This window comes from Temnothorax americanus, unplaced genomic scaffold (genome assembly GCF_048541705.1).
Source record: "Temnothorax americanus isolate GAGA-0224 unplaced genomic scaffold, ASM4854170v1 Scaffold26, whole genome shotgun sequence".
NCBI classification, from domain to species: Eukaryota; Metazoa; Arthropoda; class Insecta; order Hymenoptera; family Formicidae; genus Temnothorax; species Temnothorax americanus.
Genome location: NW_027509401.1, coordinates 784,299 through 804,210, shown reverse-complemented (window position 1 = coordinate 804,210; position 19,912 = coordinate 784,299). Strand labels below are relative to the sequence as shown.

General features: G+C 36.8%; 1 protein-coding gene and 1 pseudogene across 7 annotated transcripts in view; one reads left to right on the top strand and one right to left on the bottom strand.

Annotated features, from left to right (window-relative positions):
• Sls (sallimus) overlaps window positions 1-9,919 on the top strand; it is a 77,937-nt gene extending 68,018 nt beyond the window's left edge. For 4 of the 6 annotated variants that reach the window (XM_077409422.1, XM_077409425.1, XM_077409426.1 and 1 more), the window contains 19 exons: window positions 219-266; window positions 360-476; window positions 575-727; window positions 905-1,268; window positions 1,758-2,073; window positions 2,282-2,570; window positions 3,100-4,321; window positions 4,449-4,609; window positions 4,857-5,147; window positions 5,295-5,436; window positions 5,569-5,838; window positions 5,943-6,388; window positions 6,465-6,767; window positions 6,918-7,072; window positions 7,169-7,319; window positions 7,679-7,783; window positions 7,937-8,134; window positions 8,260-8,565; window positions 8,726-9,919. In XM_077409422.1, coding sequence (XP_077265548.1) covers window positions 219-266; window positions 360-476; window positions 575-727; window positions 905-1,268; window positions 1,758-2,073; window positions 2,282-2,570; window positions 3,100-4,321; window positions 4,449-4,609; window positions 4,857-5,147; window positions 5,295-5,436; window positions 5,569-5,838; window positions 5,943-6,388; window positions 6,465-6,767; window positions 6,918-7,072; window positions 7,169-7,319; window positions 7,679-7,783; window positions 7,937-8,134; window positions 8,260-8,565; window positions 8,726-8,928 — 5,240 coding nt within the window. In that variant the 3' untranslated portion in view covers window positions 8,929-9,919. Of the gene's footprint in view, window positions 1-218; window positions 267-359; window positions 477-574; window positions 728-904; window positions 1,269-1,757; window positions 2,074-2,281; window positions 2,571-3,099; window positions 4,322-4,448; window positions 4,610-4,856; window positions 5,148-5,294; window positions 5,437-5,568; window positions 5,839-5,942; window positions 6,389-6,464; window positions 6,768-6,917; window positions 7,073-7,168; window positions 7,320-7,420; window positions 7,499-7,678; window positions 7,784-7,936; window positions 8,135-8,259; window positions 8,566-8,725 lie in introns of all 6 variants that reach the window. The other 2 variants (XM_077409430.1, XM_077409423.1) reach the window with 2 other exon arrangements.
• Window positions 9,920-15,445: 5,526 nt separating this feature from the next.
• On the bottom strand, window positions 15,446-19,320 carry LOC143899320 (DNA topoisomerase 3-alpha-like; annotated as a pseudogene). The gene is made up of 6 exons (XR_013257449.1): window positions 18,650-19,320; window positions 18,300-18,536; window positions 17,945-18,172; window positions 17,526-17,782; window positions 15,731-17,332; window positions 15,446-15,528 (listed from the first exon to the last, which is right to left on the bottom strand). The product of XR_013257449.1 is annotated as a DNA topoisomerase 3-alpha-like (transcript).
• Between the last annotated feature and the right edge of the window lie 592 nt (window positions 19,321-19,912).

Sequence of the window (19,912 nt, the reverse complement as noted above, 5' to 3'; positions counted from 1 at the left end):
AACACAATAACAAGCGATTTATTTACATAAGTAATGTAAAAAGATCTACATTCAAAACAAAATAGTACAGACTCACACACATGAGCAAATGGATTCTGCCTATATAAATATACTGTATCCGCCTAAAAGCTCTTACGCTATATTATGATTGTATTATAATTATAAGCAACTGCATTATAATCGATATTTGTTTAATATTTATGTATAATATATTGCAGAAGAAGCTTCCCTCAGTATCACTAAAGAAGAGGAAATATCCGAAGAAGGTTTGCGTAATATCTATTTGCATATAACATAATATAAAATTTAATAACATTTTTTATATTCCATTTTAAATAACTTAATAATGCCTTTTTCAGTCGACGAACTTGAATATGTGGTTCGTGAAGGTGATACAATGTATTCAATTTGTTCTTATATTGCCGAAACAGAAGAAGCTATTAATTTAGTAGAAGGAGAGAAAGTTTATATCATCGGTACGATCTCTACTTCATAAAATCTTACTGTCACATTCATCATAACACATACTCAATTAATACATAAAATATTTCTGATTGAAATTTACTTTTCATAGATCATACTAATCAGGATTGGTGGTTTGTAAAGAAACACTTGACCGAAGAAAAGGGTTGGGTACCAGCGCAATATTTATTAGATGAGGCACATTACACTATTTATTTACAACGAAAATTGCATGAAAAGATTGATAAATTGCCAATCTTTGAGAGTAAGTATTTATCTATAAAACTGAGAAATAAAACAATGCGATATATATATGAAGTTTATTATATACAACACATTGCTTTCATAACATGCGCTTGCTATTTGAAATTTAGCGTAAAGCTTGTAAACCATATCACATGTATATATATTTTCTTGATATCATGTGTTTATATTTTCTCAGAGCCGGCCCCTGGAGAAAAAGCTTCAGCACCAAGATTTATTGAAAAATTACAACCAATTCATACGTTAGATGGTTACACCGTTCAATTTGAATGTCAAGTAGAAGGCACGCCAAGACCACAAATAACTTGGTTCCGCCAGACCGCTATTATCAAGCCATCTACTGATTTTCAAATGTATTATGACGAGGATAACGTTGCTACCTTGATAATCAAAGAAGTCTTTCCCGAAGATGCCGGTACTTTTACCTGCGTTGCGAAAAATGCTGCAGGATTTGCATCCAGTACCACTGAACTTATCGTTGAAGCTCCTTTGTCAGATCACGGATCGGATGTTACTGGTCTGTCGAGAAAAAGTCTTTCGAGGTACGCATTTCTTACACACACACATACACACTCTCTCTCTGTCTCTCTCTCTCTCTCTCGAATAAGTTACTTTAATTGATCAGAATCATCAATCACTTTTTCAATACACTTAGATGTTAGGTATTAGATATTTTAAATATACACTTTGATATTATAACAGTTTGTAAAACAAGCACAGTATTAATTGGAGAGATAAAAGCCATAGTGATGTAAGTCACATTTTTAAAAATATTAACTCGTGTGCATAGATACAATTTATATATTGTATAGATTGCATCATATATTGTATCTATGCATACAAGTCAATATTTTTAAAAATTTGACTTACACCACTTTTACCCCTCCAATTATATACACATAATTAATACTGACTTGTCTGATTATGACAAAAACTTGTCATAATTTTTATAACTTTTGCGTTAGATATGTTGTATCGTATTATATATCATTCTAATTGTTCTTAATCATTATTACTATTATATTGTTTAGAGAATCATCTCTTGCGGATATATTAGAGGGTATACCACCTACATTTTCTCGAAAACCAAAAGCGAAATATGTGAATGAAGGTGACGATGTAATACTGGAGTGTCGATTAGTCGCTGTACCAGAACCAGAAATAACATGGTATCATAAAGACGCACCGGTAGCTAGCCAACAGAACATTGTAGTTGCAACCGAAAGCGACATGCATATGTACTGCAGCGTTGTAAAATTCACTAAAATTCAAAAGAGGCAGGAGGGAAGATACAAGATTATTGCTAAAAATAGAGAAGGCGAAGCCACTATCGATATTCCTGTAAAGGTTGGTCGACAACAGGAAGCTATAGGCCTGTTTGTTTTCACTGCACTTCTGAACTAGTGCAATAAGTTTAGAATGAAAGAAAATACATTTGTTTCATTCTAACTTATTGCACTAATTCAGAAGTGCAACGAAAACGAACAAACCTTATGTTTATAAATTCAACTTTACACATTACATAACATTATTAATACATTTTCTGATAAAACAGGTGAAAACTGGAAAGAGCGAACCACCTGAAATTTTAGAACCGTTAAAATCTCATATAGTCAAAGAAGGTGAGACAGTTGTTTTATCGACTCATATAGTCGGTAATCCATCACCGAAAATAATTTGGTATAAAGACGGGAAGCCGATAAAAGGTTTGCAATTAAAGCAAGATGGACATGTTAATACATTAAACTTAATCCAACCTCAACTAGCAGATAGTGGGGAATATTCGGTCACAGCTATCAATGATATGGGCAAAGCCGAGACTCGAGCTACATTGACCGTTGAGAGTAAGATTAAATATTTTTTTAATCGCTTTGCGACATCTCTTAATTAACGCTTCTCTTTTGCTTTAGTCTCGTTTTGTTTTCTCGTTTTTTGTCTTTTCATAAACGGTAATTAATTGTGTTTATTTGCCTGTTCGAGAATCAATCGACAATTGACATCTGCTATCGGTAGATCGGTAGTAAAACTAATTGATATTAATAACGTAATATAATAAAATACAAACTAAAAAAAAATAAAATGTATTTTATTTTAATATCTTCTTAAGCGACAAACCATCTCGACTTGTTATCGGATATTATAATTTTACGAAACGCTTTTCTATTAATGTGCTTTCAGTTAACTCCATATCACAGATCAACATTAACTTTCAACATTGTACGAACGACAAGCATGTTTCATTTGTTAAGGGTATGATGCATATTCATTATTGCTACGCTGCTATATATATATAATTGTCCAATATAAAATTATAATTTTGCATGTAAAATAGATTTATTGTAGTAATGGTTTTGTTATATTTATGAAATTTAGAAGTGCCAAGTGGCGCCCCAGAACCACCATTGTTCACCAAACGTTTCCAAGAGATAATCGTTCCGGAAAAAAGTACATTTAAGTTAGTTGCCAAAGTCACTGGAAATCCCGTTCCCGAAGTTACTTGGCTTAGAAATAACAAACCGCTTGATAAATCGGCCAATATCATAGAAAGTTATGACGGCGAAAATATCCAGCTCGAAATTAAAAATGCGGATTCCGAAGTAGATGCTGGAGATTATAAATGTGTCGCTAGTAATCCGGTCGGAAAAGCTTCTCATGGAGCAAAAGTCACGGTAGATGTTGCCAAAGTTTCTTTTACGAGGAATTTGCAAAATGAAATCATAGTCGATGAGTATAAAACTCTGGAACTGAGCTGCGAGACATCCCATACTGTTTCCACGATATGGTGGCATAATGACGAGGAAGTCAGCGGGATGGATCATCGCGAGGTAATCCAGGAAGGACGTCTACACAAGTTGCTTATTAAGAAGAGTGGCCTTTCCGACGCGGGAACATACAAGTGTACCGTCAAGAACCAAATGACATCCAGCAACGTTATCGTTAAGGCCACCAAGCCGGAATTTGTCAAGAAACTGCAGGACTTTGAGGTAAAAGAACGCGATGTGGCAATTCTGGAAGTTGAGATCACATCTCAAACGGCCGATGTTACATGGCGAAAAGACGGCGAATTATTAACACCGAGCAAGGAGAAGCTAGAATTCGTGAAAGATGGTACCGTAAGAAAACTTTTTATCAGAAGCGCATCGGTTCACGACGAAGGCGAATACACATGCGCTCTTCCGGATCAAGAGTGTACAGCGGAAGTTACAGTCGTCGAATTACCACCGGAGATCATTATTAAGATGCAAGATATAATTATAGCCAGAGGGGAGAAAGCGACTTTTGACATAGAGTTAACGAAAGGTGACGCTCTGGTACGCTGGTTCAAAGACCGACAAGAATTGCAATTTTCTGAGCACGTGCGATTGTCGATCGATGGCAAGAGACAGAAATTGAAGATCTACGACACCGAAGTAGAAGATGCAGGAATCTATTCCTGTCAAGTTGGCGACCAAACTTCGTCAGCTAGACTGACGGTCGAAGAACCCGAAGTTGATTTTATAAAAAAATTGCCAGATGTTACTTTAGTACCGATCAACACCGATGCAACTTTTCTTATTGAATTATCACGTGCCGATGTATCAGTAACATGGTTAAGGTAAGTTGAATTTTATCGCAGATATAAAAATATATTTAAAAATTTGAATTTCTTTGATAATTACGATCGATAAAATTGAAACAAATGTGTATATGTATACATAATTATTTATGTGGAATTTGTGTAGGAAAAGTGAGACAATCGATTGTGCACGATCGTCGAAATACAATATTATCGACGAAGGAAATATAAAAAAACTCATCGTTAGAAAGTGCACGACCGAAGATATTGCTGAATATACTGCCATGGTTGCCAATGTGAAGACATCATCCAGATTAAAAATTGAAGGTAAATTTTATAAGACTGCGTATCGCGACTTCCTTAAGCATGCAAATAGCTTAAAATAAGTGCATCATCTATATATATTTACATATATATATATATAGATATTGTATATCCTATATATATATGTATGTATGTATGTATGTATGTATGCATAGATGATACACATCTGGATCGTATTAATCTTATCAACGTTTTAATTTTCTGGTCTTTCTATGGATATTATTTTACATAAACGTGTCCATTGTTGCAGTTATCGAAACATCACCTAGAATTTATCCTGATACGCTCAAAAAATATAAAACGATGAAAGGCGATGACATTGACATCGTTGTTAAATTCACGGCTAAGCCAATTCCAATTGACGAATGGACCGTCAACGGCCGTGTTCTTAAAAAGTCAAAACGATTTATTCCATCCATCGATGAATGTTCAGCCGTTTTAACGATCAGGGATGTACAAGAGAAAGATTTTGGTGATTATAATCTAAAATTAACTAATCCTCATGGAGAGGACAGTATAGAAATCAACGTTATCGTTGTGCGTAAGTATTTACGTATTTATATACGTATAGATATATTAATATCGGAACAATTTTCGGAGAGAATCCTCGATTTTATTCAAAATAATCAAAAGAGGTACAATAATAAAAATAAATAAATATATATATATATATATACACATCACACAGAGGTACCCGAAGCACCAGGAATTCCGGAACCTCTTGAAATAACCGATAATAGCATTACGCTTCATTGGAAGAAACCAGATTCGGATGGACATTCTTCGATCATAGAATACATTTTAGAATATCGCGAAAAGACAGAAACTTTGTAAGTAAAATTTGATGGATTTGTTAAAGAAAACAAAACAAAAAAAAAGAATTAAGAATAAAGTGTAAAAACGCGTATTTCCTTATATCCCTACAATTTGATTTATGACCAAAAAAATGATTTGATTTCAAGATGGAGTAAGATCACGGAGACAATAATCGAAACTACGTATAAATTGACGAACTTAATCGCCGACAAGGAATATACCTTCCGCGTAACAGCTGTTAACGAAGCTGGATCGGGGGAGGCATCTCCGAATACGCCGTATCTAAGAATTTCCAAGCTATCGGCATCCGAGCCACCGACTATTCTTGAAGCACTCAAGAGCATCGTGATTGGATTAGAAGAGATTGTCACACTTTCTTGCGTAATTGGTGGTGTACCGACACCTCGTATTACATGGTGATTTTTCGTTCTTTCACTTTTTGTCTAATTATATGACAACTAAATAAGACAATTGCTGTGTGTGTCTATGATCGAACCGTATGTTGAAAATTATTTTCTAGGTTGAAAGACGGCAAGACTTTCGAAGATAATGACATTACATACGAAAACCATGTGGCTAAATATACTATTCGGAAAACCACCGAGACGTCTTCGGCCACATTTACGGTTAAAGCCCAGAATGATGCAGGAATGGCGGAAACGTCGTGTCAATTAAAAATTCAAGAATCTCCAAAGATTACTTGCGACGAAAATTTAAGGAACCAGAGACTAACAGTGGGCGATAAATGGAAAGTCGAGATTTATTTTACTGGTTTCCCAAAACCGGAAGTAACGTGGACGATAAATAATAAGAAAATAATTGATAAACGCATTTCCATTGAGACTAGAGAAAATAAATCTATTATTACGATTCCTTCACTTATCAGAGCTGACACAGCTGCCTATACGGTGAAAGCATCGAACGAAGCCGGTAGCTCGTCAATGGAATGTCATCTTTGTGTCATAGGTTAATAATCAATGATGAAAGTTTCAGAAATAAATTTAAAATTAGTGATATACATATTTCATAATATGTGTTGTAGATAAACCGAACAAACCCCAGGGACCAGTTATCGCGAAAGAAATTAGACAAGATCGCGTCACTATAGAATGGCGACCGCCGATCGATGATGGTGGTGTGGAATTGGAAAGATATACTATCGAGAAATGCGAAGCGAATAAGAAAGTTTGGACAAAAGTAGGTGATGTGGACAAAGAAGTCGAGAATTTCTGCGCGCAGAAATTGCAGCAGGATGTCGACTATCTATTCAGAATAATCGCTAGAAACACGGTCGGACCCTCAGAGCCTTTGGAATCCGAACCAATTCGAACAAGGACTTCATTTGGTAAGGAAGAAATTGTGACCTTAAGTGTATATATATATATATATATATATATTAAAATTAAATAGAAGAACATGAAATTAAATATAATATAATTTTACAAAATAATCAAATATATTATTTATCCTCTCGTTTGATCGGTTTGATACATAGAAACCCCAGGTCCGCCAAGAGGACCACTCCAAGTTTTTGGAATGACAAAAACATCATTCACATTAAAATGGGAATCACCAGAGAACGATGGCGGTACTCCTATCGTAGAATACATCGTTGAAGTGAAAGAGACATCGAAGAAGGCTTGGCAAAGAGTTAGTAGTATACACACATTGTCACGATCGTGTCACACCACTGACAATGAGATAATCGTTTCTCTATCTATGGCGTTGTTTCTATATCTTTTTCAGATTGCGAGCACAAAAGGAGAAATCACTAATGTTACTATATCCGATCTAAAAACGGATACAGCATACAATTTCCGAATAACAGCTAAAAACAGCGTCGGTACTGGTCCTCCGTATACATCGGAAGAAGCGATTACAGCCGGTAAACGACCGAGTAAGTTCTAATTTTATTCTTCAAATATCTCAGCCTCTCCCGGTATATATAGCCTAATTTATTATATTAACGCGTTCGCTTTTGCTTTTGCTTTTGCTTAGAAATAATAAAGCTTACAGAAAACAGCATATACGCGCTACTAGGCATATTTCCATCAACCAAAATGATAGTCGTTAAAAGTAAGTTTCTTCTTTCTGCTTTTTGTTGTTTGTATCCTATTTCTTGTATCTTAATTGTCTTTCATGTACTTTCTACGATAGTTGTATATAAAACATAAAACTTTATATGAACTCTATTAATATGGCAAGACACGTGTGTATCAAGTATCAAATGCAAATTATAACTTTAATTTTCTTTAGCACCACCTTCGTGCCCCCTAAACGTTCGAGCAACAAATGTCACAAGCAAAAGCGTCACTCTCAATTGGTTACCACCGTCCACAACAGGAGGATCAGAATTAACAGGTGAATATTATTAAAAAGTAATAACAAATTTTCTTTTATGTCAGGTATCACGAAACTTACGGAATAACAATGAAATGGGGTCAATTGAGAGAGCATTTCAGTAAAATATTTCTATCGGGGTGATTGAATATTATTATTTTCCTCTCGCTTTAGGCTACGTAATCGAGAAGAGACCATTAATCGGGAAAGGCGCCAGGTGGACAAAGGTTGTCACTTTGGATGCTACAACACATCAATACTGTATAGAGAACCTAAAGGAAAGCGAATTTCTCTTTAGAATCTTCGCTGAAAACAGTTTAGGTCTTAGCATACCGACCAATTCCGAGCCGGTTACGCTAAAAACTCATGCCAGTGAGCCAATTTATATATAAATCCTATTATATTGATTGAAATAATCTTATATGCATAATAGTAAATAGAGTGACACAATTTATTTAATTAACAACAATATGCTTTTTGAATCATTGCATTTGTAGATGTTCCGTCACCACCTACCGCCCCATTAGAGATGAGGCAGATCGCGGCGAATACAATGGTAATCGAATGGGGTAGGCCCGAATCAGACGGCGGTGCCCCTCTAGAGGGTTATAAAATCGCTATCAGAGACGCGAAAAAAACCATGTGGATGGAAGTAGGGAGAGTTAGCGCGGACATTCAAAAACTCAATATTAGAGACCTGCAAGAGAATCACGAATATCTCGTGAGAATTTTCGCACGAAACGAGATCGGATTCAGCGATCATTTGGAATCGGAAGAACCCTTTAAGATCGTACCGACATCAGGTATAATCTATATCATCTTTTATTATTTTTTTCTTTTTGCTTCTATTTTTGCCTCTATTATTTGCTACTTGTTATTCATGTTTTACTTTACCACATCACACTCGCCCTCCGAACTCGAGATACAAAGTTCAACCCGTCATTAAATCTGTTCCTTTGGCAGAGCTATCGTGCGTGGAACCAATTGCAGAGGCTGTGGACAAAGGTGAGACCGCATCGCTCAGTTTCAGCACGGAAAACACAAGTTCATGGTTGCGAGAACATAATATGGACGCCGATATACATTCGTACGCGAGAGCGAGATTACTTAGGAAAGACGAGTACTTTTTCCGCATTTGGCACTATGCTAAAAAGCTATTTGAATAAGCATTTGTATATGTGTAATTTTCAACGTTTCTATCGTCGAGTGTCGGCGCGGATATAATTAATTGATCTTTTCCGCATTTGCGACATTTCATTCTTTCTTCTTCATATATAATCGAACGCTGTATACATTAAAATCCAATGTATTCAATCAATATGTGCTTGAACCTGACTCTTAAAATAACGCGTACATATGTTGAAACAATTGTAATATTTTCGCGAGACTGTTGTAAACGATATAGTGTTTACCGAGTGCTAATCTGCTCTAACGTAGTTGGAATGTAAAGTGTAATTTTCTCTCTTTGATATAGTGCTCTTTTACCCAGAGCGCACGGCAACTGTTTATCGGTACGAACGATTCGCTTTTTATTTTAGCTTCGTCGCCTTTTTAAATGTGTTATATAAATTATAAATTACGCTCTCGTGCAGTTTTATCAATGTTATTTTTTGCCGCTAATGCGCGTTATTTTAAAGTTGTATCTACAACTAGCGGCAATGACGATAAACAATTACATACGATGAACGTTACGCACCTTTGAAAATTCTCTGAATTTTTTTAACATGCGGCATTCTACATCTATTAGTTCTATATAGATGTATCCGTTTATGCGACTGTAACGTTCGTTTCTATTCTACAAAGCCAGAGCTTGCGATTATTTTTAGTATTTATTCTCCAAGTATATAGTGTATATTAATTATTTCTCGCTATTATTATCGGTATTATAATATTATATTTACTTCCGATTAATATTGTTAATAATGTCGATACATCAAATTAACATAACGAAGAAATATCACGCGTATTTGGTAAGTGAGACGTAAAATATAGGTGCCAACATTATCCATCAACCAATGACGCGTCGTATATTTCGCAAATTTATTTATGTAAAATTATACGCTATTGTAAAATATTTTATTTATCGATAAAAATATTACAAGTTACACATTACAATCTTTTTCCCAAAAAATTTTTAATAAACCAAGATGCGAAAGATGCAGTTCTCTTCATTAAGAGGTACAGGTCGCGTACGTACATACATATGCGGCACCCCCCATAATGTTTCCAATTCGCAAAAAAATAATCCCTGCCAAAACTCAGCTCGATCGGATAACGTAAACCCAAACCCTCGGATTTTTAAACATTTGAGTTCTCGAGTTCTCTTGTATTAAACTGTTTATTCCATCAACATTGGTTTTTAAAGCGTATTTTTCACAAAAATCCGGCCTGAAGCACTTTTCTTTTTTCAACATGCGTGTCTTGCTTTTCTGCATCGTTTGAGACCTTATACGTCTCATTTAAAAACAATTGGGTAAATTTTTAATAACTAAAAAATAAAAATAAATAGTTATTGCATTTATTGCTTGATCAGCTGGAAAAAATTATGTATGGGCTACAAAAATTATAGTAGTATGTTAGGAGCCAAAAAAAGAACAAAAATTAAAAGATTTCATGTTTTTATTAAAAACAATCAATTTTTAGTGGCTAACGTTACCTAATAATATTTATAATTAAGTCCTGAAGCTGTTTTCTTTGATCAGAAAGTATCCGCAGATACGAAAAAGTAAATGTTTGAAGCTCCAGAAAAAATATCGACAAATGAAAGTGTTAAGCGCGTAGTTATAAAAGCACACAATATTCCCGAAGTGCTAGATAAAAAGATATTAAACATTTCATAACTGCGAAAACAACTGATTTTTTCGACAGATTTAATATTAATCTGGATTTTTTATATATGCAGACTGACCCGTCAATCTGGTCAGAAAACGACACTTTTAAAAAAGGTTTTCAAATTGTATCCAAATTAAAAGTTGTTAACGATACAGCGGAAAGAGGCGTTAAGTTAACGAAGGATTACAGTTAATTAATTACTAGAAACGAAGATCAAAAACAGTATTTATTACGAGTTGTAAAAAATTACCGCCGCGCCGCTTCCCTGATTCGACAAAGAAAACCTTATTATTGCAATAAATATTATTAAGTAACGTGTTAGCCACAAAAAAATTAATTGTTCTTAATAAAGACATGAAATCTTTTAATTTATGTTCTTCTTTTGGCTCTAAACGTACTATTATAACTTTTGTAGCCCATGCATACATAATTTTTTCCAGCTGATCGAGCAATAAATGCAATAACTATTTATTTTTATCTTTTAGTTATTAAAAATTTACCTAATTGTTCAAATGAAACGTATAAGGTCTCAAACGATGCAGAAAAGCAAGACACACATATGTTAAAAAAAGAAAAGTGCTTTAGGGACCGATTTTTGTGGAAAATACGCTTTAAAAACCAATGTTGATGAAATAAACAGTTTAATGCAAGAGAACTCAAATGTTTAAAAATCCGAGGGCACGGGTTTCCGGCGTTATCCGATCGAGCTGAGCTTTGGCAGAGATTATCTTTTTGCGAATTGGAAACATTCTGACGGGGGGTGCCGCAAAATAAATTTAAAAGTCGAAAAATAAGGACCACCCCCTAATATATACACATATGTTCATGCGTATATTTAATCTTTTTTATAAGTCGGTGTACCACACGTTGGATAGCTAGAAATATACGAATAGTACTTTATTTAAATTCTTCTCCGATGTGTGTGTTTTTCAAGCTCTTTATATAGTAAAATTTCACGCAAATCACTTTACTTATATATTTTTGCCGCAGCTTTTTCTTCACGCGCATCCAAGTACAAAAGACATTGCGCGCGTATTACGCGTGACTCACGGAACGGCCCGGTTTAGCGTGGTCAACCTTTCGGCCGTCTCGTACCGGTTGTCGCACCGACATACAGGTCACTAGGTCAGCATGACAGGTTGCCCATTCGTGCAGGCGCGCACGATATCGTTCACAGCTGCATAGGCTTTGGCATATTATATAATCACACACATATGACGCGCCAAAGCCTACGCAGCTGTGAACGATCATGCGCGCCTGCAAGAATGGGCAACCCGTCATGCTCATATGTACATATAGTACATTCTACACATCACTTTACGCGCGCGCGTCTAACCTATACGTACGCGTCGATTAGGCTTATATTGCATTATACACGTATGTACATACATACACGGCTGATACAGAAGATAGAACAAGATCGAATAAGCGCGTTGTTGCGCATAAATCCTGTTTAATTCGTCTTAAGCGTCAGGCTATAATTAATAGACGCTAGTCTTTCACACGACAAATGCGACGAGGCACTCAAGTGATCGATAAACGTAACGTACGAGAAATGAGAGATCGTCACAATAAATTAATTATATATATGCACGATCGCGTGTAAAATACATTTAAAAAAACGCGAGAAAAAGAGAATTAAGGGCATTGGACGTATATGTATAATATGTATAAAGTGCTAAATATTTTGAGAGCATATAATATAATACGTATCCAGTGTTTTATTATAACGAGCATAGCATATTTCACTGTTTAATTTTCCTCACCGTTTCAAGATTTCGGGATTTTAAGGATTTCCGGGATTTCCAGGACGCTGGGACAGAACCGATCGAAGCGCGAACACAACGTATTACTTCGGTTACTCCGGTTACTCCGGTTACTCTCGTGCTCTTTAGAAATATTCGTGGACATGGCTACGCGTTACGTAGTTCAATAAACATGCACGTTTATGCGCGTGAGACGCTAGCTGCATCTATAGTCGATAATATCAATATTCTTTATCGTACAATTAATATATTGTATGTGTACATACATACGATAAAGGTTTAACAATTAAAATCTTTTTAATTTACTGCTCTTATTTAAGTTTACCAATGGTATTTATATCTCGTGATCAACAAATAGGAAGTATATATATATGTGTGCGTGCGTGTGTGTGCGCGTGCACATAAATTCAATAAAATTCGATGCATTCAATTCTAATATTAAACAAATAACATTAATAATTAATATAATTATTAATAAATAATATTTTATTAAGTACTCTATATTTTATTAAAGTATTTTCAATTTTCCGAAAACTTCTTCGTACACAATGTGCGCATATTTTTCGGAAAATTGAGAATACCTTAATAAAATATTATTTATTAAAAATTATATTAATTATTAATGTTATTTGTTTAATATTATAATCGAATGCATCGAATTTTATTACAAATACCATTGGTAAACTTAAATAAGAGCAGTATAAATTAAAGAGATTAAACATTTTAATTGTTAAACCTTTATTTGTTCTCTACCTCAATAAATATGTTACGTCACTCACCGACACCGACGCGCAACAGCGGAATTATATCTGCCACGTAGCGCTACGTTGATTCTGTAACATATAAATATAAAATTTATATTAAAATGACGTTCAAAAAAACTCAATGTTTTAAAACATAATTCCTATGGCATCAAACTTTTTATTCATTATTTAAAATTAAATATTTATTTAAATAATTATACATTTTCCAAAAATGATCTTTACAAGAATCACACAATTCTTATATAAAATGTTAAATTACTCCTTCTTTTCAACTATTATTTCTATATAAATTATGGTAAAAAATAAATAGGCTCATCAAGAACAAACAAAAAAAATTGCTCTTAAATTACACAAAATAAAAAATAATATTTACCGCAAAGTTGTTCCGCTGGCGCCCGATGCCTCTCCCAGGCCTCCTCCTCCTCCTCCTCTCAGGCTGCTCGAGATGTCAGCTAACGTCCCTCGATGCGAAGATACTCCTTCCCGCGTGGATGTTTTCTGTAACATATATAAATAATCGAATCGATTAAATAATTGTTACGCGCATCGAATATCTTATTCGTTATTAAATTTCATATTATTTTTTTTAATTACCTACTATCGCAACACACAAATACAAAATCCAAATTAGCGCTCGAATGACACGCAATTAACATGAAAAAATAATAATTTTACATGAATTACACACGAATACGCTTCGTCTTTCAAAGGTAAAGTATACCGCGGGAATAAAAGATTATATAGGTATTATTTCCGCGGAAAAATCTTTTCCGTAAACTTTCGTACAAAGTCACAAACAATTATGAATTAAGTTTCTCTTTTTATTACTTGTACAAATTATTCGGGTGCACTTGTACGAATTAGTTCAACCAAGCCATTTACAAATAAACGGAAAAAGAAAATTAAACGATTAATTCTCCGAAGTGAAGTTAACGCGAGCAATATATAAATTATAAATATATTATAATATTCACCACAGGGTTGCTCCGCCACGTCGCGCGCCGCCTCCTCTCGATCAGGGTCTCAGGTCCCTCCATTTCTCACTAGCACAACCGTACGCGTACGTTCGACGCAACGCTCGCGAAAGAGAGGCTAATTACGATCGCGCGTGCTAATTACCGAAGTAACGCGCGACACTTTACCTCTACGCACTTCCGGAGTTAATCGCTCGACGCGGGCTTTACTACATATATCGCACACAAATCACAACATTCACAACGGAGCGAGAGCGAGAGAGACACGATCCGATCGATATCGACACCGACGATCGACGACGTTACGCGAAGTGGCACGAACGTTACGGCGGGAAGCGGGAAAGACTCGGAGAATCGCGGCGCCAACCACCCGTTTCGTCTCCCGAGAAAAAAAAAAGATTTACATTGGTGAGCGTCGCGGGAAAGACGATATATCTCGTCCGAACATTCTTTCACTGTGTGTCACTGCACACGAGAACTCGAACATCATTGCAAGTACGAGGTGATACGTACGAAAGATTCGATACGTTCGGTTTAGACACCCGCGGCACCACGGCGCGGGCGTCGCGGCGCGGGCGTCGCGTCGCGTCGCGTCGCGCGACGGATACCGCGAGATACCGCGCGGCCTAGCCGGCTAATTCCTCGCGAAATACGCATTTCACTTTTCGGCGAGAGAAAGACGTACGGCGCGCGGCGATTCGCGAACCGTTTCTCATCGTATATCTCGTATAAGTAAAATACCTAGCTCCGGAAAACAAAAACGACGTTGCGTGGCATTAGCATTTATATGCGGGCCGTGGCATATCGTTCAACTGCGAAAGAGTGACCGGTGACCGCGCATATATCCTCCCGTGGCACTCGTTTCAGCGACTCGAAAGATAATGCGACATGCGACTAATGCGAGGAATGCGAGGGACGGAACACGGAACACGGCACGGAACGTCCTCTGGCTCGGCGCGCCCCGCGCGGTGACGTCACGAGTCACGCGACCTACCTTACCCCTCTCGTACGCGGCACAACGCGCGCGCCGCGCGCGGCCGCGGCCGGTTCAAAAATACCGAAAACTTTTCAACGAACGGTAAGAGATCAACGTAAACGCTACTGGCTGTAATTCTACGTTCTGTCTCGGTGGTATCTGGTGTATATACCGCGAACGCGCAGTGATCATTAGCCTGGCGAATAATTAACTCCTAATATAATCAGTAATTGAGGAGTATATCGAGACGACATTCGCGACATTGGAAAATACGATCGTCACTTTCGCGACTGCCCGCGCGACGCGCATTCGGCCGAACAATAATTTAAGTATCGCGAAATACGTATTTTTACGTAAGGTTATACGCTTACCGCAATTAAACAACTCTCGCGACTCGCGACGCCACTCGTTCCCCACACAGCCGAACCGTCTCAAATCGTGCCCGTGTCGCGATCTGGAAATGGAAGGAAACCGTCGTCGATATATGGCATATAAATTTGGCAGATATATCCGCGATATTCGCGACATTGGAAAATACGATCGTCACTTTCGCGATTGCCAACGCGACGCGCTTTCGACCGAATAAGTATACCGTACCCGCCGAGCGCTGACTTACATAATGCAAGATAAAGCATTAATAAAGATCTTACTCTTACCAATTAAATTAAACAACTCGCGACGCCACTTGAAGACCGATCGATAGCCGCGTTCTGGAACTGGAAAAACGGAAAAACAACGTCATCAATATGGCGGAGGCGCTTCGTCTCCCGCGCGGTCAACTTAAATTCACGTGAAAAGAGCGGCGTCACTACCAATCGCTACGCGTCTCGTTCTTATATTCGCGTTTATAAATTTTTTATTCCAGCAATAAACGCTATACGTTTGCCTTATACCATATACAGCGATCGCTCTTTCGCAAATTAAATATGCATGTTGAAATTGTAGGTTGATATCCGCAATATTTCAATATTGAAAATTGTAGTTATATTTTATCGAATATTCGCGCGATACATTTTCGGCCGAATAAATCTTGCGAAATTTATAAATCATCGATGTCCGTCTCAAACGCGTAAGCAAAAATATTTAAAAGATTTTCTGGTTCGAACTTTTTATATTCTTTTATCGTGCGAGATATAATATTATATTTTTTTAGTTTTTAATTTTTTGCTCTTTTTAAGTAATGTTCTTTTTCAGGTTTCCCTATTTACCGTAAACGAATAAAAAATGCCTACTAAACCTAGGTACTAAAAACCTACTAAAAAAAATGTTATACGTTTATTAAATGTAACTTTTCGAAAACCAATATATTGCTTATATACGCACGGAAATTATTAATAAGATTTTATTTTTAATTATCAAAATATTTGTTTTTACATAATGCTGCTCATATATAATATAATACGTACCATCCCTTTGTGTGCGTATTCCCACTACCTGATTTTCAAGTTATCCACGTCCTCAACAGCTCTGGAGGAACGCTCTTATAGTATTTATACATACGAGAGCGTGACGCGCGATGCCTTGTTCTAACAATTAAGTTTTCCCCCAAGAAGACGCCGACTAGAAAAGGATCCGTTTTCCTGACAAAAATTTAAACCCTGATAAACTAATAGAGAAGGAACTTGGGCCAGAAATAGGACCTGTACGTCTTTGCCTTGGAGATCGGGAAGCTGTGTTTCTGAGCTGGCCTGTGGATTTCAGGTTCAGAATTAAGTTCCACTTAACGCGCAGAGACCTTTACACTCTCTTTCCCAAATATGAAAAAAAGGACAATTTTATTTTAGAATCTAGTAAGGCAGGAGGTACTTTCAAAGAGAACGAGAAGTTAAAGAAGGAAGTGAGACGACTGGAGGAAGAGAACCTGTTAAAGCTAAAGTTTGACATACTTTTAGACACGGTAATTTTCTTTTATATTGTATCTTTCAAAAAGTTAGACGGTTAATGTCTGAAACGAAAAGTATATATGTAGTAATAAGTTTATCAATATTACAGCAGACCAATAATGTCGTTTAATTTATTAAACATTTGTTAATTGCGTGTCTAAGACATAAGCGGTAACTATTGAACAACGTTAATTGATTATCGAACCATTTCCTTTAAACGTCTCAACGCTTGTGAAAATTGTCACTTCGATGAGGCAGAATTCCAGTCTTACAGATAAAAGTCGTGTTACAAACTGTACATTATTTATAATACTGTAAAAATTCACTTGTCAATCTTGTTCGTCCCATTTGATGGGCGTCTGTTCTTCGTGTGACCTGTGAAAGAACAGTGGAAAATGTAAACAAATATATATAATATGTATGTACAATATAATAGATCGATAGACATAACTGAGAACGGTAAAAATGTTACTATTTTTTTTTAAGTAAAAGAAAATAGTAGAGATAGAAAAAGAGAGAATATAACAAACAAACAAACAAACAAACAAAAGAAAAGTCTTTACCTTACCTTCTCTTCCGCACGTTCCGCACTTTCTCTTGCCCCCGGTAAGTCTGAGCCTCTTGGGAGCATTGCCTTTTTGAGAGATTCTGCTTAGTGCTCTATTCCCTCTTCCTCTCGCAGTAGAATTGTTCCAGTCCGTGTTCTCGCGACTACCAGCGTCATCCTCGTCTGCCCACTTGAAGAACTTACAGGTGGAGTTCATACCTTTGAGACACCTGTAAAACTGCCGTCCTTTATTGGAGTCGTCCTTATAAACCATCAGCCTAAAGAAAAACACGAAGGAAAATATTTTTACACGCGTTACGGACATAGCTGTTAACCGGCGATATTTAACTAATTGTAAGACTTCGACTCATTAATTATTGACATCAATTGAGTTTAGCCGAGAAAGTTTATCGCTCTCTCCGATCGAAGAATTTACTCACTTTTGAGCGGACTGGCATATAACATCATTTGTGGATGGGTTTCCCCAATCGTTGTTAGAAGTGCTAATGTGAGAGAAGGGACCAGAACCATCGTTGTTTCCGTTCAGATTGGATACTTCCAACTTGAATGCTCGTTCGCTGCGTTATCTTCAGGTTCGGCGCTGTCGGATACCCACGAAAAAAAATTGCAACCGCTTTGCGGTTTAGCGCATTTGTAAAATAGATGTCCTGAAATTACAAATGTCCAAATTATCCAAAGCGACTTGTGCAAGTGACAAATCACGAAGATTTATATGCAGTTTCCACTTACCTTTATTTGGTTACTTATCTCTCTTTTCTAACTGTTACTATTTTCCTCCGCCCTGTCGTCTCTCTTTCAGAACCATGTTAGAGGCGCATTTTGGAATACAGCGACGTCACTCTCTTAAGCAAGCGGTACTTGCTCAGTTTGAATAGATCTCTCGTCGAGATAGTGTGCTAAAGAGTCGTCTATCAGATTAGCGCGTTCTATCGCCACTTTGAATACTTGGCGATATATTTGTTAACTTGATTTTGCAACACATTATTCAGGTTTTTTTTACGCTGCCATATCCTATGATAACAAAACCATATGATAGAAGCAGATTTATAAATATCCCTTTGTAATGTATAGAATAAGAGATTGTTTAATAATACTACGATACATTGAGTTGCTAATTGGCTTACAGCCGTAAAGCTTTTTCTAACTCCGCGCGCAGGAAAATGCGGCTTGGACAATTGGAAACCCATATTGTCGTAACCCATGACCGGGCCACGTCCAAATTTGCCCGGCACGAAATGTTGAGTGTCCGTTAAACCCACCATACGATATTGCCTGGATTTGATTGGTATCGATATGTTCAGCGTGAGTAGCGTCCGTACCCATGCCGTGCTTGTCCATCAGTGCGACCAACTCGATCTCGGTTAATAAATTCGGTGTCGAAGTTTTCTCTTCCACCATATCAATGCTGGTCGGTCGGAAAACTTGTCTCTGCTCATAAGAGTGAATTTGCTTGCTGTTCCATTTATCGTATACATATATATATACCTATATATACGCGTCAAGATAATACTTCGCCATGATTTCGAAACTTAGCCGTGAATCTTTCTCTCGCTATATTGATTTCCACCGTTGTTTCCCGGCCTTCCGCGTTCTTCGACGGACAAGCCAGAAAATGCCGTACCACAAATTCGTAGACCTTCGCTTCGTTTCCCGTTGACAAGCCGCGACTGATTAACGCAGTCAATTTAACAATGAATAAGAACAAACTGTAGGAACGGACCTTGCAAATTGTCGGTATATTTTGTAGGGTGAATAGGAGGATGTGCTTCGTCGCTTTTTCCTCCTTGCCTGGGAGTTATTCCAGAGTATTTCCAGTAAATTTCGCTCGTTGCTTTATCTGGTTCTCCGCCCAAAGTTTGCAGGGTTCTTTCGACAGACCGTCTCGTAATTTCCAAGAATTTTGCTCTGAAACACGAAGAAAACATTCAAAGTCTTGTCAAATGTATGAAAAGAACATAGGACAGGTTTTCAATTACCTATGTGTCCTATATACATGGATATTAGGCTTGACGGCTTGGCAGACCTGCCTAGGTTCTTCCCCTCTGTCACCTGTCATAATTTGTCCGAATAATCAATGCGTCGCAGAATCGCACTTCTCGTTCTAAGGTCTTTTTAATTTTTACATATTTTCATCTAAGCACTGCTTAAACACCGGAGCATCAAATAAGCTTAACAGATGACAGCTGTATCGCTTGCTATAGATTCCAGTGAACTCGTAGCCTAATAAGTGGTCGGTCACGAATGTCATCCGCATTTGGCAGTTTTGACCTTATAGCTGTATTGTACATTAACCTTTTTCTCTGCAAAAAAAAACAGAAGAGTTAAGAAGCATATTTCTAGAACTCCTTTGGTTTGCGAATAGGTATGATATCGAACAATGACAAGTA